Here is a 17,384-nt window from a genome sequence, read left to right on the forward strand (position 1 = left end):
ATTTGGCATTATATTAAATATTAAATTGAGAAAAGAGGTTTTAAAGAGAATGCAAATAAAACTGAAAACATAGAAATGGTACTTATTAATCAATAATCCTAATTAACATCTGTACACGTGGTATTTGCACAATTTCAGTGAGATCTTCAAAAGTATGGCATTTTCTTGAAACAAGTAACCTCTAAATTAATCAAATTTATCTAAACATTAATTTTTAATGCTATTAATTCCAAATTAGCTTCATTGATAAGTTTCAGAAAGAAAGAAAGGTAATGTTACGTAAAACCAACCACATAACGCAAATTACAGCTAACATTATTTATATATAATATGGTACAAAATGTGTTAAACAGTGAATAAAACATTATAAAATTGACTAAACAAAGTTGTGGTGACAAAGCATTTGACACTTTTATTCGCAACTACATTAATGAAACATACAAGATCAAAGGCAAACTATCCCACCAGCCTACTGTCATGAAATGAGTACCAGCTCAGTTTTTTACACCACATTCTTTATAGAACCAATACCCAGTGGAATAACATGACAGCTTTTCAGCATACCTCCAAAAAAACTAATATATTTTTAATATGGAAAGAAAATGATGTAGATGCTGAAAATTTCAATGTTTTTTGGGCCCTAATACGTGACAGGCAATGACACCTCCATTATGTACATATTTCTGCATCACAAAAATTCTCCTCCTCTGAAATTATATCCTACATTTGTTCCAAACTAAACTACCCTCTGTAGTATGGGTGGATGTGAGGAATTCTTGAGAACAATTTAAAATTATTCCTATGCTATGTTCTAGGATAAATTATAATATTCAGATGAAAACTTCCTGGCATACTACAGAGGGCAGTTGTTTACAAGCATCATGAATCTAACAACACTTTAATAAAGTTATTTCACTATTAATGTTATTTAAATTCAGAGGAGGGAGGGAATCATTTGGATGGCCAGGTCCACAAAGTTTTCACAGCACTTATCCTGGAACATAACATTGAAGTTTTTATTTTTGGTTTTTTAACTGGTTAGACAACCAGTCTAAACCTTCATACAGGCCATCACCGCTGGTAGCACATGTAGCTTGAATATACCAGTTTCTGTTGCGAAGTGAATGAAGCCCTAACTTGTCTGTTATTTCTGCAGCATTCATGGCATTAGGTAAGTCCTGTAAAGAAATTCCACAAATAAGTTAAAATGGCAGTTTCAACAGTAAAATATAAATAGATTTAAAACTGATTCTGGAGTTTTATGAACAAACAAAAAAAGGTATAAGAATGCTTCAAATACAATTTTAATACTTATGACATCCTAGTTTTAAAATTACTTTATGATCAGATAACTATGCATTTCGTAAAGATTGACTACACAAAAGAATGCTATAATCAACTAAACCCAACCATTTTAGACATGCACAGCAATTTTGTTTTGCCTAATTTTGTCATTAAGATTGTTCATAAACAAAGCAAAAAAAAAAAAAATGTACATTAATCCAAAATACTAAATTGCATGTTCAACATAGCCAGGGAGGAATTATCATTTACTGCCATCCCCAGAAAAACAATTATGATTCATAGTTAAACAGTAAAAGACCTAGTTTAATGCATTTAGATTGGGCTATATATCACATTTGCATTTTTGCAAATGCAATCTACAGGATTTTAAAAAAATAAAGCTGTATAAAAAAAGTTTTTGAACTCATTCACTTTACACAGAAAGCTACTCAAGCAAATGATGCTACATTAAAAATATTTCAAATAGCTAGAAAGATTTCCATCTTTGGTTTCTAGAGCAACATCTAATTATTCAACTATTTTACTCAGTGACTATGCTATGGCTTTCACAGAATGGATTCATAAGTTTTAATTTTAAAACAGGAATCTCTATAGCTCAGATTTTGACAAACTATGCAGTGCTAAAACATTCTAAGCTTTAAGATTTGCAACTAAAGCCTATAGTTGATCTCCATACCATTCTTCACTGGAGTGAGGATAACATGATCACCTTCAACATGCAGCTTTGCCTTCTCTTGCAAGAGATTTCAGCTTACCACCCCTTATCTTCAGTAATACACAAATTACCAAGCATGACTGGATTCACCCTCTATTGTGAAGGTTTAGAGCTTTAGTGTTCATAACAGTAAGCTAGTTCAGACTAGGATTTTTTTTCTGTAGTTCACTACATCACATCCTGCTGCACTAATTTAAGCTAGTTGCTTTTATTCTAAAATCAATTTATCAAAGTTTATCATCAAGTTCCTGACAAGCACCTTCTGACAAAAGGGGATATGTACTGGATATTAGAATGTGAAAAAGTTACATCATTACTAACTTCCTATCGACAATTTTCCTCCTAATTAACATTAAAGACTCCAATATTATAAAATCTTTCTCAAAGCACTTTTTACTGTATCAATGCACCTAGACCTTGGTTTTCCTCTGGATCCTTTTCTTATCACCTTGGAAAAAAATACCTGTTCTGCTAATCTTTCCTCTTCCATGCTGTTTAAGTGACCATACCACATGAGATAGCTCTGCTAATGCATTCTTGAATACTAACAATAATTTTTTTCTAATATCCCCATTTTTTATATGATACTGCCAGTGATGTTACCTGTGCTCCCCTAATCTCTTAGAACTCATGCCTGTGGTCTCCAATTTGATCATTTTATTTCTAACCCAGCTCTCAAAATCCTTAAGTTAAAATTTGAACATTGTCTTGTGTATAGCTAGTTTAGTGTTTTGACAACTTTCTCTCTTATTCCATATAAATTTATTCAGTTGACTTCCTACCAAACAAACTTGGTTAACTCTGTTGCCTATATCCATATTCAATTTGCCAAATTTGTCTAAATAAATCTAGTAGGGATCTTCAGGGAATCCTGAAGACCCTTACTAGATTTTTTTTTTAGAAGTGCAACATGATCTGCATAAAGAGCTGAGATTAACCTATCCAATTTTGGTTTCAGGTTTAATACCATTTTCCTTCATAATATGATCCATATAGATAATGCACTCCTTTGCTTTACACCTGATTTTACATGAAACCATCTTGTACCTGTTTGAATTCTAATAGCTGACTTACAACTCAAATATAGACCAGTGTACAGAGGATTTGAAATTGGAAGTGATCAACATTTAGTCTTGAGCAGGATAAAATTGAATTTCATATCGAACAGAAGAACATGTAAGAAAGTTTTAAAGCGAATAAAAGTTGAGCAGCTCTCAGATGTGAACTGGAGACTAAAATACACAAAGATTATTAAAGAAAAAATGAGAGTTTGAGAACAGGAACCAAACCATGGAGATTCAGTGGCAAGCCTTGAAGAAAACCCCAATCACAGAGGAATGTGGTGAGGTTGTCTGCAAGGAGAGAAAAATCAGAACTCCATGGTGACCACAGGAAGTTAAAGAGGCAGTCAAAGAAAAGAAAGCATATCAAAAGCTCCTGGAAAATAAGCTTGTGCTCTTAGAGAATACAGAGACAAATGTAAGAAAGCTAAACACTGTAAAATTGGCTAAACAAAAGTCATGGGAGGACTTTCGCAAGAACATAGAAAATAAATATGAAGAAGGCAGCAAGATATTCTGGAGGTTGTTGAAGAATCTCAGAAATGGAGGAAAGAATGTTGTAAAAGGAATTAGAGATGATAAAGGTGACATGAAAACAGGTGAAAAAGATATCCTTGAAGTATGGAATAATTACTTAAAAAAGTTGCTAAATGAGAAAAGCAGTGATGACAGCACAGCGATTAAAAAACACTGACCAGGCATACTCAGGAATACATATCCATACTTGAAGTAGAAAAAGCCACCAAAAGCCTCAAAATGTGGAAAGGCAGCAGGAGTAGATTATATTTGACCAGAAATGCTCAAGTACGGAGGTATAAAAGTCTTACAGTGGATGCACTGCATAGCTCAGAAGGCTTAGACAGAGGAACAAATTCCAGATGATTGGGTAGAGCTCTCATAGTACCGATATATATAAACAGGGAAATAAAACTAAATGTGAGAATTACAGAGGTATTTCTCTACTGAGTGTTCCTGGTCAGATTTATGCCAGTATGCTAGAGAAACTGGTTGAGAAGAATTGTGAAAGAAAAGCTTGGTGAAGGACAAGCCGGATTCAGGCCAAATAGAGGCAGTCAGGCTCAGTTTTCACTTTATGACAAATAGTTGAGAAGTCATGGGAATATAACAAGGTGCCAAGAGAGAAGCCATTTGAAATGCTAGTTATATGGTGTCAATGGGGAATTATATCAAACAATACTTAGTCATCATCATCAATTTCCTGCCATGTACCCTCAAGAGGTGTACAGGATATGATAGTACTACATGAAACAATTACATTATTACTAACTTCCTATCTACAATTTTCCTCCAAATCAGTCTGTTACTTGTCAAGACTCCAACATTATCAGATCTTATATTTCTATCATCTAAGGCACATTGTACCGTATCAACCCACCTATATCTTGGTCTTCCTCTCGGTCGTTTTCCTGCCAACCTGGCAGAGAACACTTGTTTTGCTAATCTTTTCTCTCCCATTCTATTTAAGTGACCATACCACCTGAGATTCGCTCTGCTAATGCATTCCGGGATGCTGACAATGTCAAGTTCTTTCCTAATATCCTCGTTTTTAATATGATATTGCCATTGATGCCATCTGTTCACGCCTATAATCTTTCTCAGGACTCTCATATCTGCGGTCTTTAGTCTTTGGTCAAGTGTTTTACTTCTGACCAAGCTCTCAGATCATTAAGTTAAAACTGGTTTGAACACTGTCTTGTATACAGCTAATTTAGTGTTCCGACTAATTTCTCTCTTATACCATATGAATTTATTCAATTGACTTCCCACCATAGCAGCTTTGTTGATTCTGTTGTCTATTTCTATATTCAATTTACCATCTTCACTAAAAATCGTGCCTAAGTAGCTGATATGTTTTACTGGTTCCACAGGTTTATCATTCACAACACAGTTGACATTTTCACTGATTCTGCCTATTTTCATTGTCTTTGTCTTTTTATTGCTGACCTTCATACCATATCTATTACAACAGTTATACAATTTAGTCAGAGAATATTCACTACATCATCCGCATAAAGCAAAGAGCTGACATTAACATCTCCAATTTTGATATGTTTAATACCACTTTCCTTCATAATGTGATCCATATAGATAATGAATAACAGAGGGGATAATGTACATCCTTGTCTGACACCAGATTTAACATTAAACCATCTTCCTGTACTTCCTTCAATTCTAACTGCTGACTTACAACTCAAATAAAGACTAAGTATTGCTTGATATAATGCCCCATCGACACCATATAACTTTAGCATACTGAATAGCTTTTCTCTTGGCACCTTGTCATATGCCTTTTCCAAATCGACAAAACTTAAATACAGATCTTTATTATATTCCCATGCCTTCGACTATTTGTCGTAAAGTGAAGATCTGATCCTGACAGCCTCTATTTGGCCTGAATCCAGCTTGTTCTTCACCAAGCTTTTCTTCCACAATTCTTCTCAATTGTTTCTCAAGTATACTTACATAGATCTTGCTAGGAACACTTAGTAGGGAAATACCTCTGTAATTCTCACATTCAGTTTTGTTTCCCTTTTTATATATGGGTACTATGAGAGCTCTACTCCAATCATCGGGAATTCGTCCCTCTGTCCAGGCTTTCTGAACTAAGCAGTGTAGCCACTGTAAGACTTTTATAGCACCATACATCAGTATTTCTGGTCGAATATCATCCACTCCTGCTGCCTTTCCACATTTTAAGCCTTTGATGGCTTTTTCTGCTTCAAGTATGGATATGTATTCTTCCTGACTGCATGTTTGTTCAGTGTTTTTTTGCCACAGTGCTGTCATCACGGCTTGTTTCATTTAGCAGTTTTTCAAAGTAATTACTCCATACTTCAAGGATATCCTTTTCTTCCGTTTTCATGTCACCATTATCATCTCTAACTCCTATTACAGCACTCTTTCCTCCATTCCTAAGCTTCTTCAACAACCTCCAGAATATTTTGCCACCTTCTTGATATTTATTTTCTATATTCTTGCCAAAGTCCTCCCATGACTTTTGTTTAGCTAGTTTTACACACTGTTTAGCATTCTTGCATTTGTCTCTGTATTCGCTAAGAGCACAAGCTGACTTATTTGCCAAGAACTTTTGGTATGCTTTCTTCTTTTCCTTCATTGCCTCTTTAACTTCCTGTGTCCACCATGGAGTTCTAATTTTTCTCTCCTTGCAGACAACTTCACCACATGCATCTCTAGCTGAGTCAATCAGGGCTTTCTTCAAGGCTTGCCACTGAATCTCCAAGGTCTGATTCCTGTTCTCAAACTTTCATTTTTTCTTCAATAATCTTTCTGTATCTTTCGGTATTTCTTCAAATACCTCTGTGAGAATTACAGAGGTGTTTCCCTACCGAGTGTTCCTGGCAAGATCTATGCAAGTATACTGGAGAAACAATTGAGAAGAATTGTGGAAGAAAAGCTTGGTGAAGAACAAGCTAAATTCAGGCCAAATAGAGGCTGTCAGGATCAGATCTTCACTTTACGACAAATAGTCGAGAAAGCATGGGAACATAACAGAGATCTGTATTTAAGTTTTGTCGATTTGGAAAAGGCATATGACAAGGTGCCAAGAGAGAAGCTATTCAATACGCTACAGTTATATGGTGTCAATGGGGCATTATATCAAGCAATATTTAGTCTTTATTTGAGGTGTAAGTCAGCAGTTAGAATTGAAGTACAGGAAGATGGTTTAATGTTAAATCTGGTGTGAGACTAGGATGTACATTATCCCCCGTTATTCATTATCTATATGGTTCACATTATGAAGGAAAGTGGTATTAAACACGATATCAAAATCGGAGATGTTAATATCAGCTCTTTGTTTTATGCGGATGATATTATACTTCTAAATAAATCCGCTACAAGTCTGCAAGATTCTCTGACTAAATTGAATAGCTCTTGTAATAGATATGGTATGAAGGTCAGCAATAAAAAGACCAAGACAATGAAAATAGGCAGAATCATTGAAAATGTCAACTGTGTTGTGAATGGAGAACCTGTGGAACAAGTAAAACATTTCAGCTATTTAGGCACGATTTTTACTGAAGATGGTAAATTAAATATAGAAATAGACAACAGAATCAGCAAAGTTGGTACAGTAGGAAGTCAATTGAATAAATTCATATGGAATAAGAGAAATTAATCAGAACACTAAATTAGCTGTATACAAGACAGTGTTCAAACCAGTTTTAACTTATGGATCTGAGAGCTGGGTCAGAAGTAAAACACTTGACCAAAGACTAGAGACAGCAGATATGAGAGTCCTGAGAAAGATTATAGGCATGAACAGATGGCACCAATGGCAGTATCATATTAAAAACGAGGATATTAGGAAAGAACTTGACATTGTCAACATCCAGGAATGCGTTAGCAGAGCTAATCTCAGGTGGTATGGTCACTTAAACAGAACGGGCGAAGAAAGATTAGCAAAACATGTGTTCTCAGCCAGGTTTACAGCAAAACAACCCAGAGGAAGACCAAGATATAGATGGATTGATACAATACAAAGTGCCTTAGATGATAGAAATATAAGATCTGATAATGTTGGAGTCTTGACAAGTAATAGACTGATTTGGAGGAAAATTGTAGATAGGAAGTTAGTAATGATGTAATTTTTTTCATGTAGTACTATCATATCCTGTACACCCCATGAATGTACATGGCAGGAATTTGATGATGATGAATAAAGAATTGGGAAAAAAATTGGATAAAAACATTTCTTCACCCACTCCATTTACCGTGATGCAATAGCTTATTTTAATATTAATGCGAAATTTAGTGTTGCAATTAAATTCACTTGCATCCCCATAAAGAAAATAAAAATTATGTAATTTATTTTACAAAATATTAGAATAATTTGTAACTTATATTGCAGAGTATTGCAAATTTCTGTGATATTTCATAACTATGACTTGAAAAGTATATAGCTGAAGTGCTGCACTACATTTCAGTGTTTAAAGCTGGTAGGCATATATACAGATTGATGTGTGGGCAAGGAAGAAACATGGCTAGATAATGTGGTTACAGATAGTCATTTTTGGCAGAAAAAGATTTAATTCGGAGACATGAATTTATATGAAAGTAGTTATTTCTTTTAACTGATATATGACCACTAAAACAATCTAGAGGCACCCTCAAACAGTTTTTGTTGGAAAGGGATATATAGTAGTTCAAGTCTCACTGAAAACTTAGTTCAATAAAGATTGTTTTTAACTAACTAGCAAATACTAGAGCCACATAATTTGTAGACATAATGTGAACTGCCACAAACAAATTCTACTGATCATTAGAATTAAATGACCAGCTTCATGATTTCTAATAACATACAATGAAAAGCCTTGCAATTTCCATGTTAGATCCATAGATGTAATGGATTATCAGAAAGATTAAAATTTAAGCATTCTTCATCCAATTCCAAACTAAGCAAGATCAGTCACAGAACATACCTAAGTATATCTAAATAAATAATATAGTATAAGTGCACTTAACCCTAGCAATGGTGGAAGTAGACTAGTTTTATTTCAAAAACGTTGGTGTTGCCTACTCCTTTGGGGAATGAAATGGCAGAATTTTCACCTAAGAGAAAATTGCAGTATTTGAGAATTACACATTCCTATCATACTATACTAAGTTCAACTTTTCTAATCAAAGCAGTCGAGACAAAGTAAAACAGTATACGATGAAATACCTGTTTATTAGCAAAAATAAGTAAGACTGCATCTCTCAATTCGTCCTCTGCAAGCATCCTCATCAATTCCTCTCTAGCTTCTCCAATACGTTCTCTGTCATTGCTATCTACTACAAATATCAGTCCTGAAAATATATGGGTAAAAAAAAAAATTTTGGTTAATCTATCAAACTCTAAATATCAAAACAAATTGGAAAGGATAAGTTATCATAAAATATTAAAGTAAACTAAACAAATTTCTGATAGAAATAATATAGTTCAAGCATTTTTGAAAACACTGAAAAAAGTTCTTTAAACAATGGATTAAGAACCTAGTGGATCAAAAGAAAAATAAAACCATCTTATAATTTTAAAAATATGCATATTTATGAGTAGAAAAATATAAAAAAAACTTGCAATAATTTTGCAAACAGCAGTACTATGTCACTTTGTCCTAAAGTGACATGTATGAACCTTGCTATCAGATTAAATATAGTATGATTTTAATTTGAAATTTTGTCAAAAAAACTAATGTAATAAGTTCAAATTCCTGCCATGTACCCTCAAGGGATGTACAGGATATGACAGTACTACATGAAAAATTTACATCATTAATAACTTCCTATCTACAATTTTCCTCCAAATCAGTCTGTTACTTGTCAAGACTCCAACATTATCAGATCTTATATTTCTGTCATCTAAGGCACTTTTGTACCATATCAATCCACCTATATCTTGGTCTTCCTCTGGGTCATTTTCCTGCCAACCTGGAAGAGAACACTTGTTTTGCTAATCTTTTCTCGTCCATTCTGTTTAAGTGACCATACCACATGAGATTAGTTCTGCTAATGCATTCATGGATGCTGACAATGTCAAGTTCTTTCTTAATATCCTCGTTTTTAATATGATATTGCCATTGATGCCATCTGTTCACGCCTCTAATCTTTCTCAGGACTCTCATATCTGCAGTCTTTAGTCAAGTGTTTTACTTCTGACCCAGCTCTGAGATCCATAAGTTAAAACTGGTTTGAACACTGTCTTGTATACAGCTAATTTAGTGTTCCAAATAAATTCTCTTTTATTCCATATGAGTTTATTCAATTGACTTCCTATTATACCAGCTTTGTTGATTTTGTTGTCTATTTCCATATTTAATTTACCATCTTCACTAAAAATTGTGCATAAGTAGCTGAAATGTTTTACTTGTTCCACAGGTTCTCCATGTAAAAAGTTACATAAAATAAATCTGTTGAATTTACTATAAAATATTCAAGAGCAAATACTTGATTTTTTGAAAAACTACAGAATGAAAGATGGGTTTTAATAAGTGGACCAACTGATTTCTGATCTCTTTCATGAGGAAGAATGCTTCAAAGAATGAGGAGGTTCAATTTAGATAACTTAAATTTAGAGCCATATGTTAATTAATGCAAAATATTTTCTGCTGTAATAAATACTTTAAATATTAAGCTGGTAATCAAATAAAGCAGACCTATTTTTGCAGCCCTCTCCTATTAATCTAAAAAAAAAATAAATAAATAAAATAAGTTTTCCCTTTTAATATAAAAAGTACTGCTATCTACAACATCCTGTTGTGATAAGATTAAAAGACAAATCTTATCTATAAAAGGCCCACAGCAGAAAACACCTGTTCAAAGAGAAGCTGTGCTTTCTACTCCCTAGACATCGAGCACTACTTCTGCTTAACTGAAGTTCCACCTTCTCATCCACATAGCATCTCTTAACAGATGACCAAGAATCAGTACTGCCTCTTGTGGTTTTTTTCAGCAATACAGAAGAATACTACACATCTTGGGAACTAGTCTTCTGATCCTAGTAGCATATCTCCAAATGTACTTAAAACGTGGTACTCCATAGCTAACACCTGCTCTCTAACATCTCTCTAATCTACTCAGCTAGCACTTATCCAAACATGTAAAAGCAAGCACAATTCTACGATGGAGAAGAAAAACAGTCCCCAAAATAAAGAAGAAAGTCATTTTTGCCACTACCTAGAGGCCTACCAGTTAATCAGCAACCACCAATATTTATCCTGCCAATCTAGATCCATGGTTGATTCATAGTCTACATCACCCACCACTGAACACATGCCAAGGAAAGTTTTGGAAGTGTGTCGTCATCACATTTTCAAAGATTTTGATTAAGTCTGGTTTTAAGGCATGCTCAGTAAGTTACTATATTTTGGTCTACCTACTATCCTCTGTAATTAGGTGGCCAGCTTTCATTCCTGAAACTCATGATGGATGGCTCTCTTCAAGAATGCAAGAGTACTTAAAAAGGTTCTCACCTGTTTTCTAATTTACGTAAATGACTATCACATCACTGATGACAGTCATCCATCCTACTCATTTGATAAAACAAACTGCACTTACATCATGCTTCTAGATCTGCTAGCAGTACTTAAAACATTGATCTCTATCATCCTTCAAATGGGAAGAGGGAGATGAAAATAACCAGATCATCCTCACTGACACCAAAATGCAATGTTGCCTTCTCTTACAAAAGGGACTGCAGACTGCCTGACCATTACGTAATATACAAATCACCAGATAGAATCAGATCTGTCTTAGGACTGACATTTATCTCCAGCCTCTTGCATCAACAGCTCTCCCCACCACCACCAACCCTCTAAAATCTAGACACTCTTCTGCTTAAAATGCTACTTTTCACCTATCCAGCAATTAAGTCTGTACAAATACCAAATAAAACATCTTCAGAATATAGTTTGCATATTTAGGGTGGTGCACCTAGAACGTTAGAAAATTTCTTGCTGTCGAGTGCAATTCAGCTAAGAAATAATTCCATCCTCACTCTTTACAGCAGTAAAAATTACTAACAGAGATGCACTATTTCAGCTCTTTTCTACAGGTACTCCCCTGTTTACAGCTCTACTGAACTAGGATCCATTCTTCCACTAGACAGCACAGCAGTTGTCTATCACCCCTTTTCAGTACAATTGCAAACATTTTACTTCACTTCCTCTTTTATCCATTATTCCCTGGAACAGCCCCTCATGAAGTGTTACAACTAAATCCTTAAACACCTACACTAATACCATTCTATTTTTGAAAAATACAACACAAGCAAACTAATATTGACCAATATAAAAAATTGCCCAGCTGGGGAGCATACACAACTAGGAGCTAATGAACTATAACTATTGGTAAGCTCTAATTTAAAGTTGAAATCATTTCTCAGAAATAGGTAATGAATTAGCGTAGCTATTTCATCAAAATGTTAGTGCTTGTTTACACACACGCAATAAGAACAGAAACCTAATTTTGCACACGACAGTTAAATTGTTCTGATAGTTTAGTTTACTCATCTATTAATTTAGATATGAGAAATGTTGATTCCTTACAATCTTAAATAAAATTTTGAAAGATAATTTACAAGCTAAAAAGCATATCAAGGTTCAAATCGCAGTCATTATGTAGTTGTGTGTGTGTGTATATATATATTTTTTTTTTACCAGAATGTTTATACTGAACTACTTTCAGTTGAAATTCTGTATAATTACATAGAAACTCAGCACAGCAAACTTATAAAACCCATAAATCCCAAATAATGAAATCGCTAATGAAAATGAACACTTATGTAAAAGCATTTTAACCCCCCAACCAGCCACGACGTCTATAGATGTCCAGATAAATCTGGATATGAAGCTCTAAAACCCCTATGAATAACATGGATAAGAAGTGCAATTTTCTGTCACTATTTCATCCACATTGGCCAGTAGGGAGGTTAACATTAAAAAAAAAAAAAAAGACAAGAGAAGGAAGAAAGCACTACTTCACTCACCAACAATAGTGAAGAAAATATACTACTTGCAGTTTTTTTTTAACATAAAAATCATAACTGTCTTAACACATTAACTTTTGCTTTCAGAAATTAAAAAAATTTAACATTAAGCAATATCATATTCTTGATATCCAAATGATCCAAAGAGCTTTAGATGCATGGGCAATTAAAAATAAGTTGTTTCACACTGGTGCACTAAGAGAAATGTATTATATTAAATAAGTGCCCAAGTGGCTGTAGGTTTGTATCATATAATGATACAAACATTAGGTGCAGACCAGTGTGCTCCCAAAATGTATGCATATCCACCCACCCAAAGAGTATACAAAGTTCTTCAGGAATAAGGCACTTTATTTAAATTCCAGTTACTTTCATATTTCTGTTATTTTCACAGAAAAATGGAAGTCTATTCTATAATTAATTTTTTTGATTAAAAATCTAAAGGAATCTGTATACAAAACATCTTGGCATGTATGAAATGACCTGTCATAGCTGTGTTTGACTGATGTTCCAAATGTGTGGTTTGAAGTGCTAAATTGCTATTTTTAAAAATAAATATGGAACCACTATATTTCAAATAACTGTTTTCCAACAGAAACAAATGTTTTACTTTTTTTATTACTAAAATTTAAATTTCAGAATTTTTTCTCCACTATATGCATATTAGATTTATATAACATATTGAATAAAAAAAAAAATGTTTATAATCATTTGGGTTTGATTATATTACTTCACCCAAATTGCCTTTGCCTGAGAATGGGTATGTTAGTGTTACTCAAATTTTAAAAAAGGGATATGTGGTACTGAAAGTTTGGAAAACATTGATGTAGATGATTTACTTAGCATGAGTCAATCATCTTGCTTACTCAAAAGTGATATGGCAGGAAAATACGAGGGTGGCCTGAAAAGTTCTTGGCCCAACAATGAGAAAACAAATTTATAATTTCAAAATTATTTTTATTTCAGTGATGTTCCAGCGCCATTATCCCGTCCCTGTAGTGGTTCTCAGTAAGATCTGCAAAATACCCCTCTACAGCTGCAATCACCCCTTGATTCGTAGAAAAACGCTGACCAGCAAGGAAGAGTTTTAGTTTTGGGAAGAGATAAAAGTCAGAGGGAGTCAAATCTGGGGAATAGGGTGGATGTTCCAACAATTCATAGTGCAGATCCCTTAATTTTCCCATTGCCAAAACACCTTTGTGGGTAAGTGCATTGTCCTGATTAAAGATGATTTTCTTCTGCAAACCGGGTCTTTTCTCACAAATTTTTTCGTCTAGTCTGGTTAAAAGATCAGAATAATATTCCCTGGTCATTGTTAAACAAAATGCCCTTAACATCCCAAAGCACTGATGCCATGACCTTTCCTGTAGATGGAACAGACTGTCTTTGGCACTGAACAACCAGCTTCTGTCCACTGTTTTGACTACTGTTTGGATTCTGGTGTGTAATGGTGAATCCAAGTCTCATCCATAGTAATAAATTGACACACAAAATCAGTTTAATTCTTGTTAAAACACTCCAAGCACTGTTCAGAGATTTTCATGCGAGTACGTTTTTGATCTGCCGTGAGCAAGCGCGGCACCCGTCTTTTGCAATTCTTCATGCAAAATACATCCTACATGTTCTTTTGAAATGCCTATAGTCTCAGTAATTTCACGCACTTTGATTCGCAGTCATCCAATGCCATATTGTGCACTTGATCAATGATTTCTGGTGTGACACTTTTTGGAGATTCTTGATGTGGATCATCTTCAAGGCTGGTATGACCATGTTTAAACTCGGCAGCACATTTCTTAATTGTCGAAAATGAAAGAGAATACTGCCCACAAACTCATGAACTTCAAATGAATTTCTTTTGGAGCTAAACCTTTTGCAAAAAATTTCATAACCACATGATACTCAATTTTATCCATTTCAAGGGATACAGACAACACTTTTGCTTCAGACAGCTGTATAAAACAAACTACTTGATTGAAAGACTTGCAATTTCACATGGATGCTTGACAGATGTACCAACTTTGAACAAAAAAAAAGTGCCAACAGTGTTGCCATCTATGACCGAGGACCACCCTCATACTGGTGTCTTATAGTTGCTAGAAGAGGGTTCCCAAATTAATAACAGTTAGTATATCCGTTGTTAACATATTACAGTCCTGCACTCTTGGGGTAGAACTTATAAAATGATAAAGATAGCTTACATGGATCAGTCAACTCTTGCTATATTACAATAGCATTATTACTGAATAGTCAACTGTAGTAAGTATTTTACCAACAGAAAAATATTCATGTGTGGGAGTATTTAAAAAAGAACAAAAACTGGCGAGTATGGCAGGCTATACATGTTAAGTTATTAAGCAGTGGTGATATAGTTTGTCAATGTGTTAATACATTTAGCACTACTGATGTATAATTTACTGCTAAAGGGTTGGATAATCTAGTTCCTCTGCTATAGAGGCTATGAAATTTTTTCAAGCTGATTCAGGCTCTGATAAGCAGTAGGCAGTCAGTCACCACTCAAATCAATAGTACCACCTATAAAGGTAGACTGAAAAGATAACTATGTAACTCAAACAATTTACAACAGAAGTGTGATCAAGCCTGAATATGAGCATAAAAATAATTATGTAATAATGTTCAAGTAAACTTATCGCAACATACTAACATGCAGTTATCTCAGGCATAAACTGGAATACACTGATTAAAATATTAGGATAATACATCCATAAAGCATATGCACTTATCTTGCACAAGCCTAGTTACACTGTAATTTTAACCAGAACCTGTTTGTGCAATAAAATTATAAAAGCCACAGCTTTTCACACAAACTTAACTTTTCTAAAAGCAGGAAAAAAATAAAATAAATGACCAGCCAACTGTTGTCTGGCTCATCCCACCTAGTTCAACAATTAACTTGTGATATATAAGTTATCATTTTATTAATTTATATACTAAAAAATATAACTGTCACATTAAAAACAAAATTACCTTGTGTATTCTGGAAATAATGACGCCATAGTGGTCTGATCTTGTCCTGGCCACCAACATCCCAAACAGTAAAACTAATGTTTTTATATTCTACAGTCTCCACATTGAAACCTTAAAAATAAATAAACAAGCTAAATACTAATTTCAAAACAGAATTCAAGACCATTTATCACAAAATACAATCTGGAAAGCTTTAATTCAACTTCAATGCCTACAACATTTAGATTAGCTTTTTTAAATTATGTTGTGTAAATTATCAGCAAAATTAAGGAGATTCAACATTACATAATTAAAATGAATAATGACTATCTCACAAGAACAAATTTGTTGTTTTAAAATGTAAAGTTATACCAAATTTCTATTTCATTGTGTGAGACTAGAAAGTTAATTATCACATTTAAATTATTATAATACTGTTCAGGTTTTGAGTAGTTTGTAACAGGACTCAAAAACTCTACTTCAGAGCTAAGTCCGAATATATGAACCAGTCTTCGTGGTAGGAAAAAATCTGTCTCTGGCTAAGATCAGCTATTTTAGCCCTACTTGAAATACATAGCTCTTATCAGACTGGATTTGGCCTTAGGTCTTCAAGTAAATGACCTGTATGCAACAAAAAATGACAGATAGTTTTATTTTCTAATTTAGGAAGAATTGCAAAAATAAGGCTGCAGATGTCAAGTTAATTTTTTTTTTTTCACTTTGTTACAAATTAAACTTGGCAATTTGTTACAAATTTCCAAGTTTAATAAGCAAAAAAAAAAAAAACTTCTGTCAATATCCTTAAGGAGCCTTGGTTCTACCGATCTTATATTATTTGATTACTATTACTTGCCTGGAAAATGCAACTCTGGTTTAAATTCCTTATGACCAAAAGAATGTTTTACATCCCATTTTCAGACAGAATTCAATGGTCTTAGGACAAAGCAGCAAAACTTTCGATTCTATCAGAAACTGTTGCATAAATAGAAATTATACACTTGACTCACTATAGCACTCTCGGGGGACACTGTAATCCCTAGAGAGGGTGTCCCCTGGGTGGCGGATAGGGGAGCCCACCATGTGTGTGTGTGTGTGTGTGTGTGCACACACGTGCATGTATATGATGGGATGGTCCAAATATACTGAATAAGGACTCGTGGACCAACCATCTTGATTCTAAAGGGAAGGCAGCACTCCCATGGACCCCTAGCTGGATCTATCCTCTCCTACTACTTTGAGGAAGATCCACTTACTTTAATCTTTCCTATAAGGCCTTATCAGCCAACTCTTCTTATTTTATGACCCCTATGCTATTAGAGTACTCAAGGGCCATGGGGTCTTTTCATTTCTGGCCTTACAACTATGCCCTCTCTATAATCTCACTATACTATAATTCCTCTATAATCTACTCTTCCCCCCTATTCCTCCTATGGGTTTAAATCCAGAAGCCTTAAGGTAGCAGCCCTACCACTGAACTATTCCATCGGACAGGACAGTCCCCTGACATGGAGAACATAATTCTACTAGTAAGCTGACAGAAAAAGATAATCTGATTGAATCTATAGGAAACAACCCTGGAATGGAAAAGGTAAAACAAAAATGGAAACGACAAAATATAATACAAATAGCAAACTGGAATGAATAGCATATAAAGAAATAGAATTACACCAATTATGAAATGAAAGAAATTTTAAAATAGCAGTAATCACTGAAACAAAAAAGGAATTAAAAGGAACCATGAGAACTGAAAATTTTAATGCAATATACAGTGGAGTTGACAGAGACCAAAGAGCACAAGCAGGAGTCATGATTTGGATTCACAACTCCCTTTCAA

The 17,384-nt window shown here is 34.2% G+C and overlaps 1 protein-coding gene across 4 annotated transcripts in view; it reads right to left on the minus strand.

The window, feature by feature from the left end:
* Positions 1 to 386: 386 nt before the first annotated feature.
* The window catches only part of Arf1 (ADP-ribosylation factor 1), a 68,941-nt gene continuing 51,943 nt past the window's right edge, over positions 387 to 17,384 (minus strand). For all 4 annotated transcript variants that reach the window (XM_090403036.1, XM_090403037.1, XM_090403039.1 and 1 more), the window contains exons 3-5: positions 15,572 to 15,682; positions 8,786 to 8,910; positions 387 to 1,178 (exon numbers count right to left, since the gene is read on the minus strand). In XM_090403036.1, coding sequence (XP_090259162.1) covers positions 1,017 to 1,178; positions 8,786 to 8,910; positions 15,572 to 15,682 — 398 coding nt within the window. In that variant the 3' untranslated portion in view covers positions 387 to 1,016. The remainder of the gene's footprint in view (positions 1,179 to 8,785; positions 8,911 to 15,571; positions 15,683 to 17,384) is intronic.

This window comes from Typopeltis vanoorti, chromosome 13, assembly GCF_054136105.1.
Source record: "Typopeltis vanoorti isolate ZY-2024b chromosome 13, IOZ_Tvanoo_1.0, whole genome shotgun sequence".
NCBI lineage: Eukaryota > Metazoa > Arthropoda > Arachnida > Uropygi > Thelyphonidae > Typopeltis > Typopeltis vanoorti.